This window comes from Bos indicus x Bos taurus, chromosome 10, assembly GCF_003369695.1.
Source record: "Bos indicus x Bos taurus breed Angus x Brahman F1 hybrid chromosome 10, Bos_hybrid_MaternalHap_v2.0, whole genome shotgun sequence".
NCBI lineage: Eukaryota > Metazoa > Chordata > Mammalia > Artiodactyla > Bovidae > Bos > Bos indicus x Bos taurus.
The window spans coordinates 55,974,135-55,997,920 of record NC_040085.1 but is presented as its reverse complement, the minus strand read 5'-3'; the positions used below and the strand labels follow the sequence as shown (position 1 = coordinate 55,997,920).

Below are 23,786 nucleotides of genomic sequence, written 5' to 3'. Positions count from 1 at the left end.
GGGTTAATAATATTGTCCTATGTCTTTCATATAAATGTGGTACAGATCAACTGAAATAATCGACATGAAATACAGGGTAAAACATGAAAGAAAAGATAAACAATGAGCATTATTGTCAGCATCAATATTACTATTATGGTTACAGATGTCCAAAGGGAAAGAAAGTTCAAACATTAGGACTCACTGTAGGAAACTGGGCATTTTTTAGCACAGGTGCTCCATCTGGATGGTATGTATGTGAGCACATTAATTAACTAGTATATGAGCTAGCTTCCAGTCCTCCTTCTGTGGGAGTGATAGTGGATACTGAATTCAATAGGTAATAGTACTTCTATTTGAAAATCAGATGAATAAATGAGTGGATTGTATAGTTCATAGTTTGTTCTTTAATTGAGTAGCACTTATTTTTTGATATTCACATTGGAGACCACTCATTTTCATCTCTCTAGGATTCCCCTTGACACACAAAAATAACTGGTTGTTCTCCTGAAACAAAATGTGATAAGTGTACATACCCATAATTTTACTTAGTGCTACAATAGTTTCAAAAGCTGTGCCTAGAATGGATCTCTAAAAGTTTTAACTCCTAACCTTGGCTATCAAAGGCTTATTATTACAGGAAAAAGTAATGCTAGATGTTTTATCTTCTCAAATTTATGAGCACTTCATTTTTCTATTATCCCCAGACAGCAGGGCATAGTATCTCTTTTTACTGTTAAATGCTGCAATAACACATACAGACCAAAAAAAAAAAAAACTTCTAACTATTTAGGGGGGATTTTTTGTTGTTGTTCCAGGAGACTGATTCGATGATGGTGGATCCAACCAATGACATCCGGATCATAGGCTCCATCACAGTGGTGATTCTTTTAGGAATTTCAGTAGCTGGAATGGAATGGGAAGCAAAGGTTAGTTTCTCAAAATGATATTACCAACAACTGCTAGTCAGCTTCCTGAACAAACTGCAGGAATAGAAGGAACTCCATATTCAAAAGGAATTGCTATTATTACTTTCTATGGTAAAAGGAGCCTGGTCAGTGCTCAGTGGAACAACAAGTCCTCAAAGCACAAAGTTCAGGCAGTAGTAAGACATAGCTCATGTGATCAGGCCTATATTTTGTCCTTTGTTCTGTAGTCACAGTGACATAGCCAACAAGATTGCTGCCATCTTCATGCACAGACCCCTTGTGGTCATAGCAATAGTACATACTGGAGGCCTGTGTCTTTTCCTCATTTCCCTGGTATCCCCTTCCTAGCTGACTGTGAACGCTGACATCCACAAGATATGACAAGTGTGTTGGGAGAAGATAACAGAGGCAGAAACTGTCATTCCCTTCTGAAATCCCGTACTCTAGCAGCAAATCTAAGGGTACCAGAGGCCCTGGAACTAGAGAATATCTGGATTTAATGATTGGTATGTTGTCGTCTAGCCACTAAGTCATGTCTGACTCTTTGTGACCCTGTGGACTGTAGCCTGCCAGGCTCCTCTGTCCACGATTCTCGAGGCAAGAATACTGGAGTGGATAGCCATTTCCTTCTCCAGGGGATCTTCCCGACCCATGGATAGAACACGTGTCTCTGCATTGGCAGGAAGATTCTTCACCATCTGAGCCAACAAGGAAGTCACTCAGTGATTAGTATACCAGTTAGTAAATTTCTGAATGGTGGGGAGAATGTCTTTTGCTTGCTTTGTAACTCACTACAGTGACTAGTACAATCGAAACTCCTAGGTTCTTATGTTCCTAGGTGCAGTAACTAGACCTCAAGTGGTCACCAGAAATGGAAAGAGAGCCAAAACCTCCCATTTTACATAATGCAATAGGAAACATTCTTACATGGTGTTTATTTGTGGGCTATGCATTCACACATTAAACAAAAACTGATGAAGTGCTTATCATGTGCTGGGTATTCTGCTAGGCACTGGATATTCAGTGTGACCCACACAGGCACAATCCTTGCCATAGCTGAGCATATGGTCTACGGGGAGATGAGTAATAAAAAAGTAAATATAGAATGGTAAACTGTGAAGTGCTATAAAGGAAATAAACAGGGCACTGAGATAGAATATAGCAGGGGGAACATACGTTAGACTATTCCCTGAGGGAGGCAATGTAGTTTCATGACAGTAGAAGGTAGAATTTAGAGCTCTAGCTCTGTAGTTAGAGTGGATTTGAACCTGGTTTATGTCTATACGACCTCTGGTAAATTACTTAACCTCTCTATCCCTCAGTATTTTTTATCCTTAAAATGATGATAACAGTATTACCTACTTCATACAGTTGTGGGCGGTTATTATTTACCTGAAAGGATATTGGTAAAGTTAAAACTGCATCTGTTGTACTGTAAGCCCTCACTAAACATTAGCTGTTACTGTTTAGATTCAGTGGGCAAGAAAGCCTCTGTGAAGACACAGGTTTGCAAAATGTAGGGAGAAGTGCATGTCCAGCTGAGGGAAAGAGCCAAGCCAGTAAACACCTTGAAATGTCAGAGGGACTAAAGAACAGATGATTTGGCTGGTCAGCCTTGGAGACAGCTTGTGCTGAGCACACACGGGTATGATCGCTCGACCTCAAGTGCACTAGGCATCCTGGGAATTCTGTGCCTCATTCTGTGTTCTCATACTCCTGCAGTTAGTCCCAGGAAGGGGAAGAATCCATAGGAGCTCTGCCGAGGAAAGAAGACAACTCTGTCAGTGTTATATCTTTTGGCTCCATTTACATTCCTAGGGACGCTGCACTAAGTTACCCGCTTAATACTTAGAATGCTCTTGAAATATCACCTTCAGGTGCCCAAGCACATGCATGCATGCGTGTTTAGTTGCTGACGTGTCTGACTCTTTTGCGACCCCATGAACTATAACCCACCAGGCTCCTTGGTCCATGGGATTTTCCAGTTAAGAATACTGGAGTGGGTTGCCAGTTCCTCCTGCAGGGGATCTTCCCAACCCAAGGACTGAACCCACATCTCTTATGTTTCCTTCATTGGCGGGTGGATTCTTTACCACTGCACTACCTCAGAAGCCAAGCACCCGTTGAAAATGTAACATCTATTCTTAGGCCAAATAAGGCTTATTAAGATGCCATTTTATAAGAACACCTTTATTACCTACACTGGATAGTAGAATCTTAACCGGAATTATTAGATAGGGTCTTTATTCAGTGGACATTTACAACTTTTATAACTATGTAAAAAGGTCATTGAATAAATCTAATTTGACCTCCTGTTACTTTGTCATTCCAGGCTCAAGTGATTCTTCTGATCATTCTTCTCATTGCTATTGCAAACTTCTTCATTGGAACTGTCATTCCATCCAACAATGAGAAAAGGGCCAGAGGTTTCTTTAATTACCAAGGTATGTGTGTCAAATAGCTTGCTTTGCAATAAAAGCTTCTTCTTTGCCCGCCCCCATCACCATCCCCATAACCCCTGCCCTGGCCACTGGAGGCCCAGGGAATATTCTCAGGTTTTAGTCAGGAGAGCCAGAGTGAGTCTCAACCTTGCTGCTTGCCAGCTAGACAGGTCACCTAACACTGTTTGTCTCAGATTTTCCTGCCAAGGTGGGAATGATAATAGCAACTTCCTAAAGCGATGTTGAAAAGCAAGTAAGATAGCAGATGTTAAAATGCTTTGAAAACCTTAAAGTGCTGGAACCTAAAAAATAAACCTCTCCTTAAGCAGCAAAATATAAAGAAACTATATATTTTTGGACTAAAAATAACCGTGTACATGCGCAGTTGGGGCAAAATTATAGACAAAAGATACAAAGAGACCAAAAAAATCATCTGCCACTTTTGAAAAGTCTAGAGCAAAAGTAGGGGATTAAAAGCAAAAGCACATGCCCCCTGCACACAATATTACCTCAGAGGTGGGCAAAACACCTAAGCCCAGCCCTCTGGTCCAACCTCTGGACACACTCCCTACCCTCACTCCATAAAAGAAACAAGCTTACCCCTGCTCAGGGAGCCAGGCAACAAGAGAACCTGTTATTTGTTCTGGCTCCCCTCTGCTGCAGCTGGGGCCCCAATAAAGCCTTATCTGAAACAAACAAAAAAAAGACCTTAAAGTTTTGCACAGGTTGTCTCTGTCGAACCGTAGGGGTGTCTGTGCAAAAAAGGAAACACAGCTCAGACAATGTGCCCAACCACTGGGAGCACCAAAATCAAACACAGACATTTTTTCATCCTGCTAGTCATTTTTGTACCGTGCTTTCTTATGACATTATCTAGTTGAGCATCACTGTCAGGTTTTCAAACAGAAAAGACTGTAGGAACTATTAACATAGCAGCTGTGATCAAGGCATAAACATTTACTTCTCTCTTCTATTCTAGTCCGCCTATCCCCTCTTTCCTAGCTTTCCACCCTAGCATACTCAAGAATCCACGGCTGAGGTTTTTTATATTTCCCGTCAATATTTACCTGGTTGTCACTTTTTGTTCCCTTCTTATATCACATCACTTCTTTCTTCCCGATTCTTTTTCTTTGTAAAGATTGTCTTGCTTGATATGCATATCCTTTTCCTTGTGCTTCTTTTCCCTTTCTCCAGCTCCTGCCATAAATTTTTTGATGTTTTCAATTTTTTTCTTATTTTTGCGCTTCCCTAGATTCTTCTGTTTACATTTTTCTTCCTTCCTTTTCTTTCTTTGTTTTCCCTTGTGTTTTTCTTTTTTTCTAGATTGTTTCCATTTCATTTAAATAACTTGGTGACAACCTGTGGTGTATTTTTATTTTATGACCAAAGCTCCTCACTGTATATGAGAATTCTTATACATGAGAATTTGATATAAGGATCTAAGATCCAGTCTCTAGTGACAAAGTTCAGGAAGGTTAGAACATTAGTATCAAAACTGTAAGGTGGCTTCATCCACAAGGTTCTACAATTAAAAAAAAAAAAGGTGTAGTAAAGCAATATGCTGACTAAGGTATATATACATGTGAGAATGTAGTTGTATGTGTGTAGGGCAATATAATGCAGTATATTTGTGAGTATGCCAGTTCAATCATGAGAAAATTTTGTTTCCTTCTTTTTTAGTCTTCTAGATCGAAAGAAATCAGACAACATGGATCTCCGTTTTCATGAAAATTATTGACTTTCCAGAGTATATTCTAGAGATTTAAAACCTTGTGACATGTATTTTGATACCTGGCAAATATTACCATGAGGTTCATCAAGATTATACCAATATCTTCAAGCTCATTCCATTTAGATTATAGGAACACATTTGCATTTAGGGCTACAGAAGCCAAAGGTAACTTTATTTCCGGCCAGTGAAGAAAGTCTACATAATAATTTTCTCATTATTTGTGTTGCAGCATCAATATTTGCAGAAAATTTTGGGCCAAGCTTCACAAAAGGTGAAGGCTTCTTCTCTGTCTTTGCCATTTTTTTCCCAGCAGCAACTGGGATCCTTGCTGGTGCCAATATCTCGGGAGATTTGGAGGTATGTTATTTCCTCTGCTTTGTAATTCTAAGAAGCAGTGGTGCAGTTGGGTAGGACAGGGAGCTACAGACATCAACAGTGACCGTGTTTCTCTATAGATTTCAAAGCTGTAAGATTTCTTCAAGGTTTCCTAGTTACTTAAAAAGTTCTCTCTCTTAATGACAAATTTTACTGCCAAATTTTCCTATTCCTGATAGTTCTTCCAAACGTCTTATTCAGTAAGCTGAGCCACTGGAGAGGCCCCCTCTGTGACTTTACCTTCCTTCCTTGCAAGGAAGACTGGGAAATGTAATGTCTAGTTGGACAGCCATGTGCCCAGATATTCTTGCCTGGAGAATCCCAGGGACAGAGGAGCCTATTGGGCTGCCGTCTATGGGGTCACACAGAGTTGGACACGACTGACGTGACATAGCAGCAGCAGCAGCAGTATTATTTTAGGGAGTTCTAATATTAAAAGATGGGCTTCCCTGGTGGCTCAGTGGTAAAGAATCCACCTGCAATGCAGGAGACACAGGTTTGATCCCTGGGTTGGGAAGATCCCTTGGAGAAGGCAATGGCAACCCACTCCAGTATTCTTGCCTGGAGAATCCCATGGACAGAGGAGCCTGGCAAGCTCCTCACAAAAGAGTCAGACACAATTTAGTGATTCAGCAACAACAGCAACAGTACTAAAATGAGGAAGGTGAGAATGGATATTAAAGGACAATAAATAATCTCTACCACACATGAAAAAAAATAGAAAACACAGGTTTTACCACAACAAATTTGCAATCAACTTTGGAAGACTAGAAATATTTGCAAGTTATCAGGGGAGATATATGTACATATATATATATGAAACTGAATGCATTGTCCAAGTAGATTATGAAATAAAAATAAAGAAGAAATAATTACATTAGGAACAATATTTGCAATGAAGAAACTTTTAAGCAGTAAGTAAAAGCAAAAGCTGGTTACTGACAACAATCAGGAAAGGTAAGGGTATTCCAGGCAGAGAAGACAAAAGGACAGACAGGCAAGGGAAAATTGTGGGAACAGGAAGGAGTCTCTCATGATTCAAGTGGAGAAGCCCTGATAGGCTGAGCATCCTTACAAAGTTAGGAGAAAGGCTGTTGAAGGGGCCTGAATGAGAGATGTTCACCCTATAATATAACTCCATAAAAGTGGGGACTTTGCCTTTGGTTTTGTTCAGTGCTGTGTCCTTGGAGCTAGCAAAGCTCCCATAAATATTTATTGAGTCAATGAACAAAGGCATTCACATTTGTTATATTAAGGACTACAATGCCATGATAAATTCTTCAGCAGAGATGGAACATAAAAATGAGTATGCTGAGGCTCAGAAAAATTAAGTAACTTCATAATGAAGTAAGTAAGTAGTGCTGCTTAACAAAATTTAACTGGATGTTGAGCTTCTGGTTTCTTAGATTTGGAAAAATATCAGAGGTCACAGATTTAAATTTTGGTAAACTGTAAGAACACATTCAAAGACTATTGTGCTTTCTTTCACCTAAGTTCTTATTATTTGTTGATTAGTAGTCAGTTCAACTCAGCCAACACTTGTTACTTATACCAGGCATCAAAGATGTGAAGAAGAGCTTGCTTGATCCTTCTCAAGCATGCAGTTTGGATAAGACCATGGCAGGAAAAATGGATCAAACAGGTCAGCTTTTGTTAGAGTTAGGAAAGGAACTGGAAAGGATGCTTTTTCTTTCTTTCTTTCTTTTTTTTTTACTATGATCTACATCACTTCATGGCAAATAGATGGGCAAACAGTGGAAACAGTGTCAGACTTTATTTTTTTGGGCTCCAAAATCACTGCAGATGGTGACTGCAGCCATGAAGTTAAAAGATGCTTACTCCTTGGAAGAAAAGTTATGACCAACCTAGATAGCATATTCAAAAGCAGAGACATTACTTTGCCAACAAAGGTCCATCTAGTCAAGGCTATTGTTTTTCCTGTGGTCATGTATGGATGTGAGAGTTGGACTGTGAAGAAAGCTGAGCACTGAAGAATTGATGCTTTTGAACTGTGGTGTTGGAGAAGACTGTTGAGAGTCCCTTGGACTGTAAGGAGATCCAACCAGTCCATTCTAAAGGAGATCAGCCCTGGGATTTCTTTGGAAGGAATGATGCTAAAGCTGAAACTCCAGTATTTTGGCCACCTCATGTGAAGAGTTGACTCACTGGAAAAGACTGTGATGCTGGGAGGGATTGGGGGCAGGAGGAGAAGGGGACGACGACAGAGGATGAGATGGCTGGATGGCATCACTGACTCGATGGACGTGAGTCTGAGTGAACTCCGGGAGTTGGTGATGGACAGGGAGGCCTGGCGTGCTGCAATTCATGGGGTCGCAAAGAGTCGGACACGGCTGAGCGACTAAACTGAACTGAACTGTAAGGAAATACTATATATCACAACCAAGTGCCTACGTATAAAAATTTCTTCTAAACAGTTCAACACTTTATTACAAATGATGTCCTCTGATGTTTTCACATCAGTTCTATTCTACTGTATTGTTTTCATGCTAGTTGCAACCTACTGAATTGATTCCATGTTGAAGCTCAGATTTAGCCATTGGGGTTAAAATGGAAGAAGGACATCAGAGGGGAGATGTCTAGTGGGTAACTACATTAACCTATAATTAAAAATAAATTTTAAAAAAAAGAGAGAGAGAAAAAGCTAAGGGACTGTGGAACCCAAGAGAAAGGAAATCAAGAGATGATGATGCATTGAGATAATTAACATGATCAGAAGCCAGAGGGGTCAAGCATGTTAAGGACTAAAAGATGACCACATGCTGGGATGTGGCAACCAAAGTTCTGGACTTATAGATAATAATTGTTTCTGAGAGTGAAACTAGAGCATAATAAATTCAGTTCAAGTTAGTAAACATGTTATTTGCACATTGTGGGGATATGCAAGACACCACCTCTGCTCACAACCTCAGAATCCTTCTCAAGATTCCAAGGGTCTTCAGGCTGATAGGGACAGCTAATTAGAACTGGCACAAGGGGATGCTATACAAGGTTCCCATCCTGAACCTTCTACTTGTTAACACACTATTGATGGTCTGTAAATATGTGTGTGGGAGAAGATTTTCAAGGTACACAGATCTAATCAGGAGAGTTAAGATGCAGTTTCAGAGATGAAAGATTAGGATATGGTTGACACGCAACCAGCAGCAACCTGGTAAGACTGCTTGTACTGTGTCCCAAGGGGGAAAAATATGATATTTAATGTAAAAAGGTGAAGGAAGGTGAGATTTTGTGCTACTGCTTGAAGGATGGAAATAAACATTTGGAATGAAATCTAAGAATCTAAGTCTCGTCCTGACTAGAGGAAAAGTAGCCAGAACAGGCAGTGTGAGTATGTGACCAGACATTAAGATATTGGCATCCCGACTTATATCACATCAAGTTTGACCCTCAAGTAACTCCTAAATAAGGAAAATTTGAGCTTGTAGCACGTCTACAGCTACATGGAAATTTTGTCTTATGTGTAGAGTGGGGTAGATGCTTGCTAAGTCACTTCAGTCGTGTCCCACTCTTTGTGACCCTATGGATTGTAGCCCACCAGTATCTCTGTCCATGGGATTCTCCAGGCAAGGATGCTGGAGTGGGTTGCCATGCTCTCCTCCAGGGGATCTTTGTGTTTTAGGTATAACACTTCTGTTCATCTTCATACCTCTTTTCCTTTTATATATTTCCTTTCTTCCCACTTACATAAATTTTTCAATTTTCACTGAGAGCTCAAGAAATCCTTCATCACTGAAAGAAAATTTGAAACATACTATGAATGGATATTGAGTGAGGTTCATTTCAGCCATGGTTGCCCTCTTTTTCCCTCTGTGTGCTACTCAGTGCACACATTCTCTTTTGGAGACAGTAGCTTTAAATGAAGAGGTTGTATATATCAGACAAATCCTGTGCACAGATATTCCTACAAGAGTGGGAAGAAATGAATGACTACAGAATGGCTCCACAGGGCTGGCTTACTTCCCTGTGGGGACAGATTTACTTGGTTTAATTAACATTTCCAGCTGTCAGGTTGAGTCTGCATTCGTCATGAGTTGATTTTTCTGATGGATTTGATCAGCAGATTTAAGTTAATGAAACACAGAACTCAGACTTTGACTGCATTGATTGCTCACTTGTATCGATGAGTCTCATGTCCTCTGGAGGGGGAACTGATGCCTACTGGGATGGTGCTTTCCTCAGTTCAGTATTTACTGACTTCTACTCTATGCCAGCACTGTCTTATAGGTAATGAATACATTGAAATCTCTACTTAATAATCCCTGTTAAGTTGAACTCTATTATAGAGAAGTTATGCTGCTTGGAAATTGATTATGATACGATTCAACCCCCAAAATAGGATATAAAATGGTATATTATATATGATGTGAGCTCAGCTCAGTGAATTTATATACATTTATGGGCAAAAGAAAAGCCCATTTTCTGGTATAAGCTTAAATTTGCCTCTTTCTTTATGCTTGCCTATGGAAATTAAATATCTCTCATTGCAGTTATTCCTGAACTAGATTTCAAATGAGGAGTTTGAGGGATTGGCGAATGTAGCAGATCATCCTTTTTGCTCAGTCAAAAGTGATCTTTTAAAGCTAAGCTTAGTACAGCAGCAGCAAGCTTAGTACAAAACAAATACACACAGAGATATATTGCCAATGACCAGATATGTTACATTGATATGTTACCCCACCCCCTCAGTACTCTATGGTCCATACATCTGCATGAAATTCACAGGAGATTAAGGGGAGGGACAGAAAGAGGTATTAGTGAGTGAACTAACTAGCCTACTTTTCTGTAAAAACTTCCTCCTGGTCAGTTACAGTTCTCTTCTGTTCAGCACAAAGTTCCACAGATTTCTTTATTCACTCTAAACACCTTGTCTTTGTCCAAAAAGAACTGGAGCTCAGCTCTGCCATTTGCTTGATTTTTTTCTCTTTACAACTTGCCCCAGGAAGGGTAGCCTAAAATTTTGAAAATACAGAACTAACTCCAAGTGATATCTGTTTCTTATTCCACTCTATCTCCTTGTTCCTCTACATTATTTTTTCAAAGGATCCCCAAGAGGCCATCCCCAAAGGAACCATGCTGGCCATCTTCATCACCACTGTCGCCTACTTAGGAGTCGCCATTTGCGTGGGTAAGTTATGTTGTCTCTGGTGTCAGAATGCCAGAATTACAAGGGATCCAGTTGCTTTTCATGTCAAGTTTTATGTTTCATGGCTTTCCATGGAACATAAGTTGAAAATTTTTTAATAGACAACAATTTTAATTCCCTTGTTGGGTCCTCTAGGAGTTTGAATGCAATTAAGGTGTAACCACAGGTGTCTCTGGTACTTCCTTGGTGGCTCAGATGGTAAAGCGTCTGCCTACAATGCAGGAAACCTGGGTTCAATCCCTGGGTCAGGAAGATCTCTTGGAGTAGGAAACGGCAACCCACTCCAGTATTCTTGCCTGAAAAATCCCATGGATAGAGGAGCCTGGTAGGCTACAGTCCATGGGGTTGCAAAGAGTCAGACACGACTGAGCAACTTTACTTTCACTTTCATTCTACCTGAACACAAAAGCGAATTTTTTGCTGCTGTAGGTAATAATTCCACTGCCAGGGAAGCCACCACTTCTAGCAACCTCCTCCCCTGCCTTTAGGAGGCAGGTGAGGGACAGAATACGAATCCAAAACAGAACAAGACAAACAAAAAAACAACCATGACAAAACCCTTAGAAAAGTATGAAAGATATAGAATGAATGACTGTGACTCCTCCTTGCACTGCTGTCCCTAATGTGGAAATGTCACCGTCACCAACTGGCAGGCAATCAGAACGAGACCCAGCTGCCAGCAGTGTGGGCGGCCAGCCCCCACATTGCTCAGTGAGCAGAAAATATGTGAATTTGCCTGCTGTTCTTAAACTGACTTTTGTTCCACCTGCTGCCTGCAGCCACACCTCCTCCTGGTTGGGGGTCACCTCTGGCTTGTGCCATTACTGGAGAGGAAGGAATGTGAAACATTCAGAGAAGAAAATTTTTCTGTGCACACCTATGAATACAGCCCCAGGCTGGACCACTGTGGAATCCCATCTGGCCATTTAAAAGGGGACATTCTGGTTGTCCTCTGCTTACTAGAAAGGAAATTGAGATAGTACATATGTTCTGAGTTGGATTCTTTGGGGAAAAAAAAGCAAAACAATTAACTTAGATTCTTTCTTCTCTCACTGCCTCTTATTTCCAGAAATTGGATAATGTTGTTAACTCTATTGTGACATTGCCAAGTTTAGTTACAAATCAAGGGATATTATTCCAATGCTTTAGGAAATCAATACTTTTTAAATGACATTGAAATTACCTAAATTTCACAAATGGTTTTTCTTTCTCCTACAAAGTAAAAAGGAAGGGATAAATAAAGGTATAGGCCTGACTTCAGAGATTCTTCTCATTTATTGGTTTCTGATGGGTAGAAAAACATGTGCTTCTATATTTTTCTCAGGATAAGAAAAGGATATTCATGAGGTCCCTGGCCTGTCATTAGTGCAAATAATAGCTCATGGCTTCATGGGAATTTGGGGAGTTTGATTATGCAGAAGTGAAACCACAAGATTTTTAAAAGTCAGCTCAGCATAAATGAACAGTGCAAAGAGGTAAAATCTGGACTGGATAGTTTTGCTTAGTAACCAACCAACACTCGCAATTTCAAGTATCTAAGTAGAGGTTGGTAGGCCACTTCTCAGGGCTATATAGAAAGGGTTCCTGCACTGATCATTTTAAATGACTCTTTCAACTAAAGGATTCAGTAAGTTTTAAGTCTTTCCTTGATTCAAAGGGTATAAATTCAAAGAGTATGAACTCTATAATTGAGAGTTCCCATTAATATCTATTACTGGAATGTCTCTTAAAATAACTAGCAAGGAATGAGAACTCATCTGGCTGGAGACTGAAAAGCAAAATGAACAGTTTCATTGATTGGCATTTAGTTTGTAAAGTATTTACCCTTAAAGTAGTTCAGAAACATTTATATATATATTTCACAGCTATATTCATATCTCAATAATCCTGTCAAATACATAATGGCAGAGAATACAGTTAGTAAAATTCAGAAGAAAAATCAGTAATTAAAATATATATGTCAAGAATCTTTAAAATGCACACAACTCCATTTTGAGGAATCTCTCCTAAAGAAATACTTCGAATTACAGAAGAAAAATTGTATGCACAAAGATGTTCATAGGATGTTTGTTATAGAAAATAACAGAAATTAACTCAAAGGTACAAAAATAATACACTGAGATAAATACTTGATATAGCAGTTTGACCATGAATAGTACCTGGGAAGGGCTTCCCATGTGGCTCTAGTGGTAAAGGAGAGATAAGAACAGACTGGATCCCTGGGTCAGGAAGATCCCCTGGAGGAGGATACAGCAACCCACTCCGTATTCTTGGAGAATTCTGGAGAATGCCACGGACAGAGGAGCCTGGTGGGCTACAGTCCATGGGGTCGTACAGAGTCAGACATGACTGAAGGGACTTAGCATGCATGCACACATTACCTAGGAAATCTTAACATTTTATCCCCAAATAGTTTCTGTATCATTTAAACCATTGAAATTTTATAAAAAGTAAAATTATAATGGTTTAAGAAATTATACAAAGAATACCATTAGTTGAAAATAAGAGCTCAGCTCTCTTAATTACTAGTATTCAATAATGTCATCCCTTGGTTCTCTCACAGATGAGGAAATAAATCCTTCTATCTGAAAAGCTCCCAATCAGTAGCATTAACCTGGAAATCTGAATTGAATAAATATTACGTGCAAAGAAAGCACTGCTATGTGTACTTCCAAAAGGAAAGAAGTCTCAATCCCAAGCGTCTTACAGAGGCAGGCAGAAAGCTAGGACTTTAACCACCCAAGGACACCTTAGAGATAGGGGCCGCTCCCAGGCCTCAGAGGATGGGAACTTTCAGGTGTCACGTCAGAGGAAATATTGACCATGAAGACAGGATAGGTCAAATTAAACTAAGTATGTTTTCAGAAGAAAAACGTGTGTGCATGCTCAGTCGTGTCTGACCCTTTGTGACCCTATGGACTGTTAGCCCACCAGGTTCCTCTGACCATGGAATTTTCCAGGCAACAGTACTGGAGTGGGTTGTCATTTCCTCCTCCAGCAGATCTTCCCAACCCAGGGTCAAACCCACATCTCCTGAGTCTCCTGCATTGCAGGAAGATTCTTTTCTGCTTGAGTCTTTGGGGGATATCTGAACCCTTCAAGTAAAGAAATGACAGACCTTGTTGTTTTCCCAGGGGCTTGTGTGGTCCGAGATGCCACTGGGAGCGTGAATGACACCATCATTTCTGGGATGAACTGCAATGGTTCAGCAGCCTGTGGGTTAGGCTACGACTTCTCAAGATGTCGACATGAACCATGTCAGTATGGGCTGATGAACAATTTCCAGGTTTGAACTTCAAAAATTAATAACGTTTACTGCTATTGCTTCCATTTTTTAGAACATCATGTGTAATGAAACTTCTGACTCTCCAACAGATTGGTTATCGACTGATTCTAATTCAGCAAGGAATAATTTGTATGGGAGGAAAGGGATTCCTATAGGCATTCATTATGTGGTTACACTCACTGTGGTGGTGAGAGAACAGGCAGTTGTATGAATTGCATCACCCAGGGAAAGATTACTGCCCGCCATTATGCATCTTCCAATCAATCGTGTAAGATTTCCTGGTGGGCAGATGGAGAGACTTCGATTAGTTAGCACTTGGAACACATTTCATGCCTGGGCTTCACTCAGGAAAAGCCTCTGTGATGGTCCTGGAGTGTGTGGAGGACAAGGCCAAGGGGGGAATTGTGAGTGGCAGAAGGGGAAAAAGAGTGAGGGGGAAAGGAACCAGGGAAGTTGGCGAGACTATGGAACTTAAAACATATTAATTTGCCTGAATGATTGGGGAGCAGAAGGAGAAGCAAATTTGTTGTGAAGGCTTCATTCATCTATTTTAATAACCAACAAAGAGAAATTAACTCAGCTGAAGTCATTATTACAAACATGACTTAAATTGATAGAATCTCATCATGTCTCAGACCTAAACTTATGTTTAATGAGCACAGGAAAAGCAAAGATTTGAAAAGCTTCTATGTGCAGGAAGAACAAGAAAGGCTAATGCCTTTTAAAAAGATTGGTAAACAGCTGAGTCCCTCCCCAGACTTTATTAAAATACCACTTTCTGCTGGATAGAATTTCCCGTTGACCAAGAAACAGATGCCCAGAAAGGACAGAGGGGAAAAATATAAAAATTCTTGAAATAATTTCCTTGTTTATTCTTTCCAGTATCTTCTGGACATATTGTGGTGAGCATTTGTTCCTTTTATCCAAAAACAGCAACAACAAAGGCATTTCCATTTTGAAAAAAACAACTATTAAGAATTCAGAATGAAGCAGGGGGGAAAACATCTGATTAGAAGCAATTAGCTTACGAAAGAGATTCGAAACCCCAGAAAGTGGAAAGGGAAGCATTTGCATTAAAATTTGGCTCAAATTTTTGTTTTAACTCTGTTGGATGAGTCTCCTTACTTGAACCTCTCTCCTCAAGGTCATGAGCATGGTGTCAGGGTTTGGCCCCCTCATCACTGCTGGGATCTTTTCTGCAACACTCTCCTCGGCCCTGGCCTCCCTCGTCAGCGCGCCCAAAGTGTTCCAGGTGACATAGGCATAAGAGCACGTGCTTCTCCCTCCCCCTGAGATATCTGCTCTCACCGGTGATCATTTTCCATCATTTTCTGAAACAGTTTAATGTTTGCATCTGGCTCCGACGCTATGTCTGCCACATAGTCGAGATCGATTCAAATAATATAAAGAATGATAAACTGCAGTGTTAACTTGTGTTCATATTGTGTATCACTTTGTCTTTTCCCCAAATCTTCTTGTTTGAATAGCCCAGGGAAAATGAGTCTGCATAGATATAAATGACGAATTTCTCCTCTTTTCCATTAGGCTCTGTGCAAGGACAACATCTACAAAGCTCTGCAGTTCTTTGCAAAGGGATATGGGAAGAACAATGAGCCCCTTAGAGGATACTTTCTCACTTTTGTTATAGCCATGGCGTTCATTCTTATTGGTTTGTAGTTTTCTTATTCTTACTGAAAGCCAACAAATTCTTCCGATTACTCATAGGGTTTTCCTGTGACCTTGAGAAAGTATCTGTTGTATGTCTAATACTGCATTTGGGAATATTGCAATCTAAGAAGGAAATGAGAAATCCTTGTGTGTGGAGGGCCTTGGAGGACTTGAGGTGGGCTTCAGACTTTAATCTCTTCTTTGAATCTGAATGTTGGAAATCCATCCAACCAAATGCAACTGACTCCTTCCTCTGACCTGCCTGATACTGTCTAATCCCACATTGCCTCCAGCTGCCACCTGTCCTTACATCTTCTGGCCACCAGCAGGAGAGCTGAAATGTCTATTCTCAAAATGTGGTCTGCTGACCACAAAATGTGGTCACCTGTGGATCTGGAAAATTGTGGATTGGTCACACCCAATCCCATAGCTAGAATCTCTGGTGATAAAGAATCCTAATTTTTACAAGTTCCCAAAATTCATAGACCACTAATATTTGAGAACCACTTACCTTGGCTCTTTCTCCCTAAGCAATATAGAAACAGCTACATAATCTCAAAGAGACACACACCTCAAAGTTAGCCTGCACATTCCTTACTCCTCCTTAAGGTACCACCATTGCAGGTGAGCAGATGGCAAGGATGACAGTAACTATGCATAGACAGGCAGAGTCAGATTCAGCAGTAGTGCTGAACAACGAGGGCTTCTCCTCATCCCATAAACTCAGGAAGTGACTATAATTCACACATCCTCATAAGATTTCCACAAGGTTGAAGAGGGGAACATATGACTCTCCATGTCTACACATAATCACTTTTTGGTTAATTTTTTTTTAAATCTATGTTTGTTAGATTTTTTAAAAATGAAAAAGTAATTATGTGTATATATGTTTCAATTATAATTTAAACTTTAAGACTTCAATTATTGTCCTAGACTTCAGTTAAGTGATCAAATAGCCCCAGATTTTAAAAATCGTATACATTAAATAATAGTCTTAAATGTCACTCTTTCAGAACCCAGTAGCTTAGCTTCATGGTGCCAGCTTTGCGACAGCTATTTTTGCCTACATTCTTGCTGGCATCCATGTTCTACAGTCACACCCAGCTTCCACCTGCATCTTCTTCACTGAAGGTGATAGCTGTCTGATCTTCAGATAAATGAGAACATCTCTAAATTATTTTTTATATCATAGAGTAAACATCCCAGCTAGGATTTAACCATACTGGATATTTACCTAGTGAGGTAAAACTTTTTTTCAGCAAACCTTCAGAGGTAAAACTCTCTAGAGATATAGACAAGTAGGAATGACTAACAAAAATTCTGAAAGTCAGAGAGAGCAAGCTGGGTATATGCAGAGATATATCCTGTTAGATGGTTCTGATGTACAGGTATTTAACTAACCTGTCACCCTGTAGAACATTTTGATTCTATGCATGCTCAGTCACTAAGTCGTATCCAACTCTTTTCAACCCCATGGACTGTAGCCCACCAGGCTCCTCTGTCCATGCGATTTCCCAGGCAAGAATACCGGTGTGGGTTGCCATTTTCTTCTCCAATGGATCTTCCTGACCCAGGGATCAAACCCACATCTCCTGCATTGGCAGGCGGATTCTTTAATACTGAAGCACTTAAGAAACCCTTTGATGGTATACAAAGCAGATAAAGAGCCCTGGATTTGGTACCTCTGCAATAGCTACAGGGAATTTTGTCATCTGGTTTCCAAACTTTCTATCCACTTCCACTTGAATTTTCTGTGGGTAGAGATCTTGATTGTCTATTTTATTGGTGAGTTTTCTTGTTTCTTACTTTACAGAAACTTTGGCTGAAAATACATTTCAAATGAGTGCAGACCCAAAGAAAAATCACAACCTTCTTAAACTTTGACAGATGCTAGCTATGGTTTCAATTTCCAAATAAAGTCAAACTTCCAGACTGTAACAGCTGTTCAGCCCCTGGTCTCATCACTCATATGTACATACTCAATTCTGCTTCCTTCACAGCGGAACTGAACACCATCGCTCCCATCATCTCCAATTTTTTCCTGGCCTCATATGCACTTATTAATTTCTCCTGCTTTCATGCCTCTTATGCCAAATCTCCAGGTAAGTTGACTTTTCAAAACTAAAATAAACCAAAGCAAACCACTTCGTTCGTCTCAACAAGATGAAATAAGTCAGTGAAAACCACTGAATCTCTGTTTATATGTTTCCTTATATCCTAGTGGGCAGTGTAATTCACTTTCTTTTGGTGAGTTGGGGGGCGACTTCTGAAATAGAAAAAGAATCATTTGAGCAACGGCCTTTTTGACCAACCGTAAAGTCAATTTTCTCCTGCGGCAATAAATTATTCATTGCAAGAGAAACCACATTTATTGCAGCAGTAGAAAAACACCACTGTTTATTTCCAGGGTGAAAGTGACCACAGAAGTGGAATGAATGTATATATTTGAAACTTTCTTACTGTCAATTTGTTTTCTGCCCACGGTGCAGAAGAGAAGGATGAGTAGTTCCCATAATTACCTGCTGAGTGCAGTCAGTGCCGATTCACACTGAAGCTGGTGACACCCCTGCACCCCTCAGACTGTTGTTTAAAGTGGTGCGAAATTTCACACCAAAGAGCCTCCCCCTATCTTTGTCACCTCTCACCTCTTCTCTGCTTCCACTGGCCATTCGAATTTTTTCGCCTTTCCATCAGAAGAGAGTAGAAAATTCTTCACTACCAGGACTTTTGTTAAGGATATAAACACATCTTCACGTTTTAGGGTATGCCAGGAACTCAAACCTCCTTAGGAAAACCTCCTGCCAAAATACAGATGGAAGGGGAGCCTTCATCTACTCAAGGCCACTAGGCTCCAGAAGATTACAGAAGAATTTTTGTTTCTGTTTTGTTGCCTTGTTTTAAGCAGAGAACAGGAGGTTCTAGTCAGTGAAGATGACAGATCCCAGAAATGTGTGCTTCCATGCCATGTTGTGTTCCTTTTTTAAAAACACAGTGAAGTAATAGAAGTTGGCAGGGGTAAGAATGGAAAGGAATGAGGAAAGAGGAAGCGGGAAAAGGGGAAGCCTAGAAAAGCACAGAGATAACATGGATACCAAACCCAAAAGATGACTCTCTCTTTCTCCTTCCCTCTCTTTCTCCTCTCTCTTTCTCTCTCTGACACACAAACACCCACACAGACAGAGAAAAATAAATGCATTTCCAGTGATGTTCTTGTAGTGTGATTTCCATCTTGTGGCCATTTTGGAAATTGCTTCTGAAGAAAGAAAGCTCTGTTGTATTTTGGCAACTCCAAATTTAAAAATATACTTTGTGTGTGAGTGTGGACACTCAGTAGTGTTCAACTCTTTGCAATCCCATGAACCATAGCCCGCAAGGCTTCTCTGTCCTTGAGATTTCCCAGGCAAGAATACTGGAGTGAGTTGCCATTTCCTTCTCCAGGGGATCTTCTCGACTCAGGGATCAAACCTGCATCTCCCGCGTCTTCTCCACTGGCAGGCGGATTCTTTACCCACAGACCAAATGTGCCCTTCAAGTCAGCTTCTTTACCCTGATTGTACTGTCTCCCAGCTTCTTTCAATTCAGGGAACTAATAGAACACAGTAACCCCCCATGCATGTATGAAAATATTTCTCACTGTATATTTTCATTGCAAAATGTATGATATATTAGTGTATCAGGTTTAAAAAGCCATTGCAGAAAAATGTTTCCCTCTTTTGCCATAGATTATTATTTCTGAAAGGGCAAGCATGATCCTCTTAGGGTAAAAGAAGAGCTAGCATGAAGTAGCGGATGATATTTGATGGCTGCTCTGCCTTCTCCGCAGGAAAAAGCCCGTTATCTTAACCTCCTCTTTCTTGAGCCACTAAGGTGTCCCCCTGCCCTGCTGTTCCCCACTCTTTCCATCTCTCCTGCCTCCTTTCAATTCTTGATGACATGGATACCAGATGCTTAGGGTTTCGTTGTTTGGGAAGAAATCCTGGCATGTAGGAAGTGTAGAGGAACCACAAGTGACATATTTCCTACATTTCACAGCATTACTTTTTGGTGTGATTACATCTTCATAAGCCAGGGACCAAGACACAGAAAACTAATAACAGAGTTAGGAACTTGACCTAAAAGTTCTAATTTTTATGCTAGGGGAAAAAAAAACCATGTTACCTATAGTCTAAAACTACACAGTGGTATGATGGTATAGTGCGGAAATTTTTCTTGTGCACATAGATTTTTTTTTTAATTTCAGGATGGAGACCTGCATATGGTATTTACAACATGTGGGTGTCTCTCTTTGGAGCCGTTTTGTGCTGTGCGGTCATGTTTGTCATCAACTGGTGGGCAGCTGTCATCACCTACGTCATTGAGTTCTTCCTCTATATATACGTGACTTACAAGAAGCCAGGTAGGATAAGAAGGACTGTACAGAGAGGGTCTCCTAAGCACTCTCTAACTATCCATTCACTCAACACATGTTTATGTGGCACCTCCTGTGTTTAGGTGGGCCATGTGTATGGCAGATATTAATAATATAATGTAATATGATAATACAATAGTTACCCTTGTTGAACACCTATTGTATACTGTGTACCATTTAATTCTCACAATAGTGCTGTATGTTAGGTATTATTGGTCACATTTCAGAGATGAAGAAACTTGAGTTCAAAGAAGTGATCACTCACTGAGGTGACCATCAGGATGTGAAGCAGCTGATATTTTAATGGGAGTGTTTTGATACCAAACCCCATAAGCTTTCCACTGATATAGTCCTTCTATATCTGATAAATGATAATCCCTGTCCTCAAGAAGCACAGACTCACATATAAGCAATTAACTATATAACAGTATAGCAAGAACCGTGAGAGTGACATGAACAAGTTACTGAGGAAAGGAGAGGAAGTGACTAACCGTGATTATTGTTAGTCTAAATCAAGTCTGACTCCTTGCCACCCCATAGCCTGTAGCCCACCTGGCTCTTCTGTCCATGGAATTATCCAGGAAGGAATACTGGCGTGGGTAGCCATTTCCTTCTCCAGGGCATATTCCCAACCCAGAGTCTCCTGCATTGCATACAGATTCTTTACCACCAGGGAAGCTCTAACTGTGATTAGCGTTGTCCAAGAAAACTTCCCCGGTTCATGGCTTCTATTCCCAGGGTCAGTCACTCAGTAAGTACTTATAAATATCTGTTGAATGAACAAATACTCTACTTTAAAAAAAAAAAAAAAGGGCAAGAGACTAGGGGTTGGTTAATCAGATGGAGCCAGGGATGGCTACTGTAAGCAGAAGAAAAGAGTGTGAGTAAAGTTAGGAAGCGTGCAAGTATCAGGCATATTTAAGGATTGCCAAGGCTTATGAACAGAGAGACCTGGTGGGCTACAGTCCATGGGGTTGCAAAGAGTCAGACACAACTGAGTGACTAAGTGCAGCATACACCAAGGCCGTTAGCATGATGGAGTCCTCAGGTGATGAGAAGGGGCCTGAGGTGAGCCTTGGAAGGTGAGTAGGTCGGGCCAGGTAAACAAGACACCTAAATGTCATGCTAAAGAATCTGGAGCAGCAAGAAGGTGCTGTTGATCATTCAGTTGGATCTGGACTTCAGATGTTATCTTTAGACCCAGTGAAAGGGATTGACACTTAGAGAGGCTAGAGATTAAGGAGTACAGTATTCGGCAGTCCAGTCTCAGGGGCCAGACAGGCCCTCGGCCACCCTCACATGCTCCTGACCCTTCCTACACAAGTATAATAGAAAAGAGAAGGTAGTAACTATTTTGAAGAGCTTGGTTTTGTTGTTTTTCTTTATTACTGTATGGTATTTGTAATACAGGTATGGTGGTGGTGGTTTAGTCACTAAGTCATGTCCGACTCTTGCAACACCATGGACTGTAGCCTGCGAGGCTCCTCTGTCCATGGGATTCTCCAGGCAAGAATACTGGAGTGGGTTGCCATTTCTTTCTCTGCTAAATGGGGCTTAGTGGTATCAACCTCAATGGGCCATGAAGGGACTCAAGAGAGACAAAGACTCCTAAAGTTCTCGACACAAGGCTTGGTACCCAGTATACCAAGTATTTCCACACACAGTACGTTCACATAATTTATGTATATTAATATTAACCCCCTGTAGTGTACAGTCTATAGGTTTTAACAAATTTACAGTCTTGTAACTACCACCACAATCAAAATAGAGGACAGAGAGCTTCCCTGGTGGCACTCAATATGTCAGCAAATTTGGAAAACTTAGCAGTAGCCACAGGACTAGAAAAGGTCAGTTTTCATTCCAATCCCAAAGAAAGGCAATGCCAAAGAATGCTCAAACTACCACACAATTGCACTCATCTAACACGCTAGTAAAGCACTGCTCAAAATTCTCCAAGCCAGGCTTCAGCAATACGTGGACCATGAACTTCCTGACGTTCAAGCTGGTTTTAGAAAAGGCAGAGGAACCAGAGATCAAATTGCCAACATCCGCTGGATCCTTGAAAAAGAAGGAGAGTTCTAGAAAAACATCTATTTCTGCTTTATTGACTATGCCAAAGCTTTTGTGTGGATCACAACAAACTATGGAAAATTCTTAAAGAAATGGGAATACCAGACCTGACCTGCATCCTGAGAAATCTGTATGCAGATCAGGAAGCAACAGTTAGAACTGAACATGGAACAACAGACTGGTTCCAAATAGGAAAAGGAGTAAGTCAAGGCAGTATATTGTTACCCTGCTTATTTAACTTATATGCAAAATACATCATGAGAAACGCTGGGCTGGATGAAGCACAAGCTGGAATCAAGATTGCGGGGAGAAATATCAATAACCTCAGATATGCAGATGACACCACTCTTATGGCAGAAAGTGAAGAAGACCTAAAGAGCCTCTTGAAAGTGAAAGAGGAGAGAGAAAAAGTTGGCTTAAAGCTCAATGTTCAGAAAACTAAGATCATGGCATCCGGTCCCATCATTTCATGACAAATAGATGGGGAAATAGTGGCTGACTTTATTTTTGGGGGCTCCAAATTCACTGCAAATGGTGATTGCAGCCATGAAATTAAAAGTTCCTTACTCCTTGGAAGGAAAGTTATGACCAACCTGGACAGCATATTAAAAAGCAGAGACATTACTTTGTCAACAAAGGTCCATCTAGTCAAGGCTATCGTTTTTCCAGTAGTCATGTATGGATGTAAGAGTTGGACTGTGAAGAAAGCTGAGCACTGAAGAATTGATGCTTTTGAACTGTGGTGTTGGAGAAGACTCTTGAGAGTCCCTTGGACTGCAAGGAGATCCAACCAGTCCATCCTAAAGGAGATCAGTCCTGGGTGTTCATTAGAAGGACTGATGTTGAAGCTAAAACTCCAATACTTTGGCCACCTGATGTGAAGAGCTGACTCATTTGAAAAGACCCTGATGCTGGGAAAGATTGAAGGCAGGAGAAGAAGGGGATGACAGAGGATGAGATGGTTGGATGGCATCACTGACTCAATGGACATGAGTTTGGGTGGACTCCGGGAGTTGGTGATGGACAGGGAGGCCTGGCATGCTGCAGTTCATGGGGTCACAAAGAGTCAGACATGACTTAGCAACTGAACTGAACTGAATTGGTGGTCCAGTGGTTAAAAATGTGCCTTGCAATGCAAGGGACAGCGGTTTGATCACAGGTCCAGGAAAATTCCACATGCCACGGAGCAGCTAAGCTCATATGCCACCACCACTGAACCTAGGCTCTAGAGCCCAGGAGCCACAGCTACTGAACCCACGTGCTACAACTAGTGAAGCCTGAGTGCCTAGAGCCAGCAGATCCAAAGAGAAGCCACCACAATTAGAAGCTCATGCACTGCAACAGAAAGTAGCCCCCACTTGCCACAACTAGAGAAAGCCTGTGCGTGGCAATGAAGACTCACCACAGCCAAAAAATAAAATAAATAAATCTTTTTTAAAAAAGAGAGGACATTTCCATCATGGCTAAAAGATTCTGTGCAGTCAATTTCTTCCCCTCAACTTATCCCCTAGTTACAGCTTTTCTGATTTCTGTTCCTATACCTTTGCCTTTCCCAGAGTGTTATGTAGAACCATAGAGGATGTAGCCTTTATATATACTTTCTTTCACTTAACATGAGGTTTTTAGATTCATCCATGTTGTTACATGTATGAGTAGTTTGTTCCTTTTTGTTGTTGAGTAGTATTCCATTATATGAATATATCTCAAGATTTTTTTAATATATTCACTAATTGA

At 40.6% G+C, this 23,786-nt stretch overlaps 1 protein-coding gene across 5 annotated transcripts in view; it reads left to right on the top strand.

Moving 5' to 3' along the window:
- SLC12A1 (solute carrier family 12 member 1) overlaps positions 1-23,786 on the top strand; it is an 88,041-nt gene that overhangs the window by 19,343 nt on the left and 44,912 nt on the right. For all 5 annotated transcript variants that reach the window (XM_027554077.1, XM_027554078.1, XM_027554079.1 and 2 more), the window contains 9 exons: positions 798-908; positions 3,241-3,352; positions 5,311-5,438; positions 10,518-10,602; positions 13,755-13,906; positions 15,051-15,158; positions 15,452-15,575; positions 17,575-17,676; positions 19,815-19,970. In XM_027554077.1, the coding sequence (XP_027409878.1) occupies positions 798-908; positions 3,241-3,352; positions 5,311-5,438; positions 10,518-10,602; positions 13,755-13,906; positions 15,051-15,158; positions 15,452-15,575; positions 17,575-17,676; positions 19,815-19,970 (1,078 nt within the window). The remainder of the gene's footprint in view (positions 1-797; positions 909-3,240; positions 3,353-5,310; positions 5,439-10,517; positions 10,603-13,754; positions 13,907-15,050; positions 15,159-15,451; positions 15,576-17,574; positions 17,677-19,814; positions 19,971-23,786) is intronic.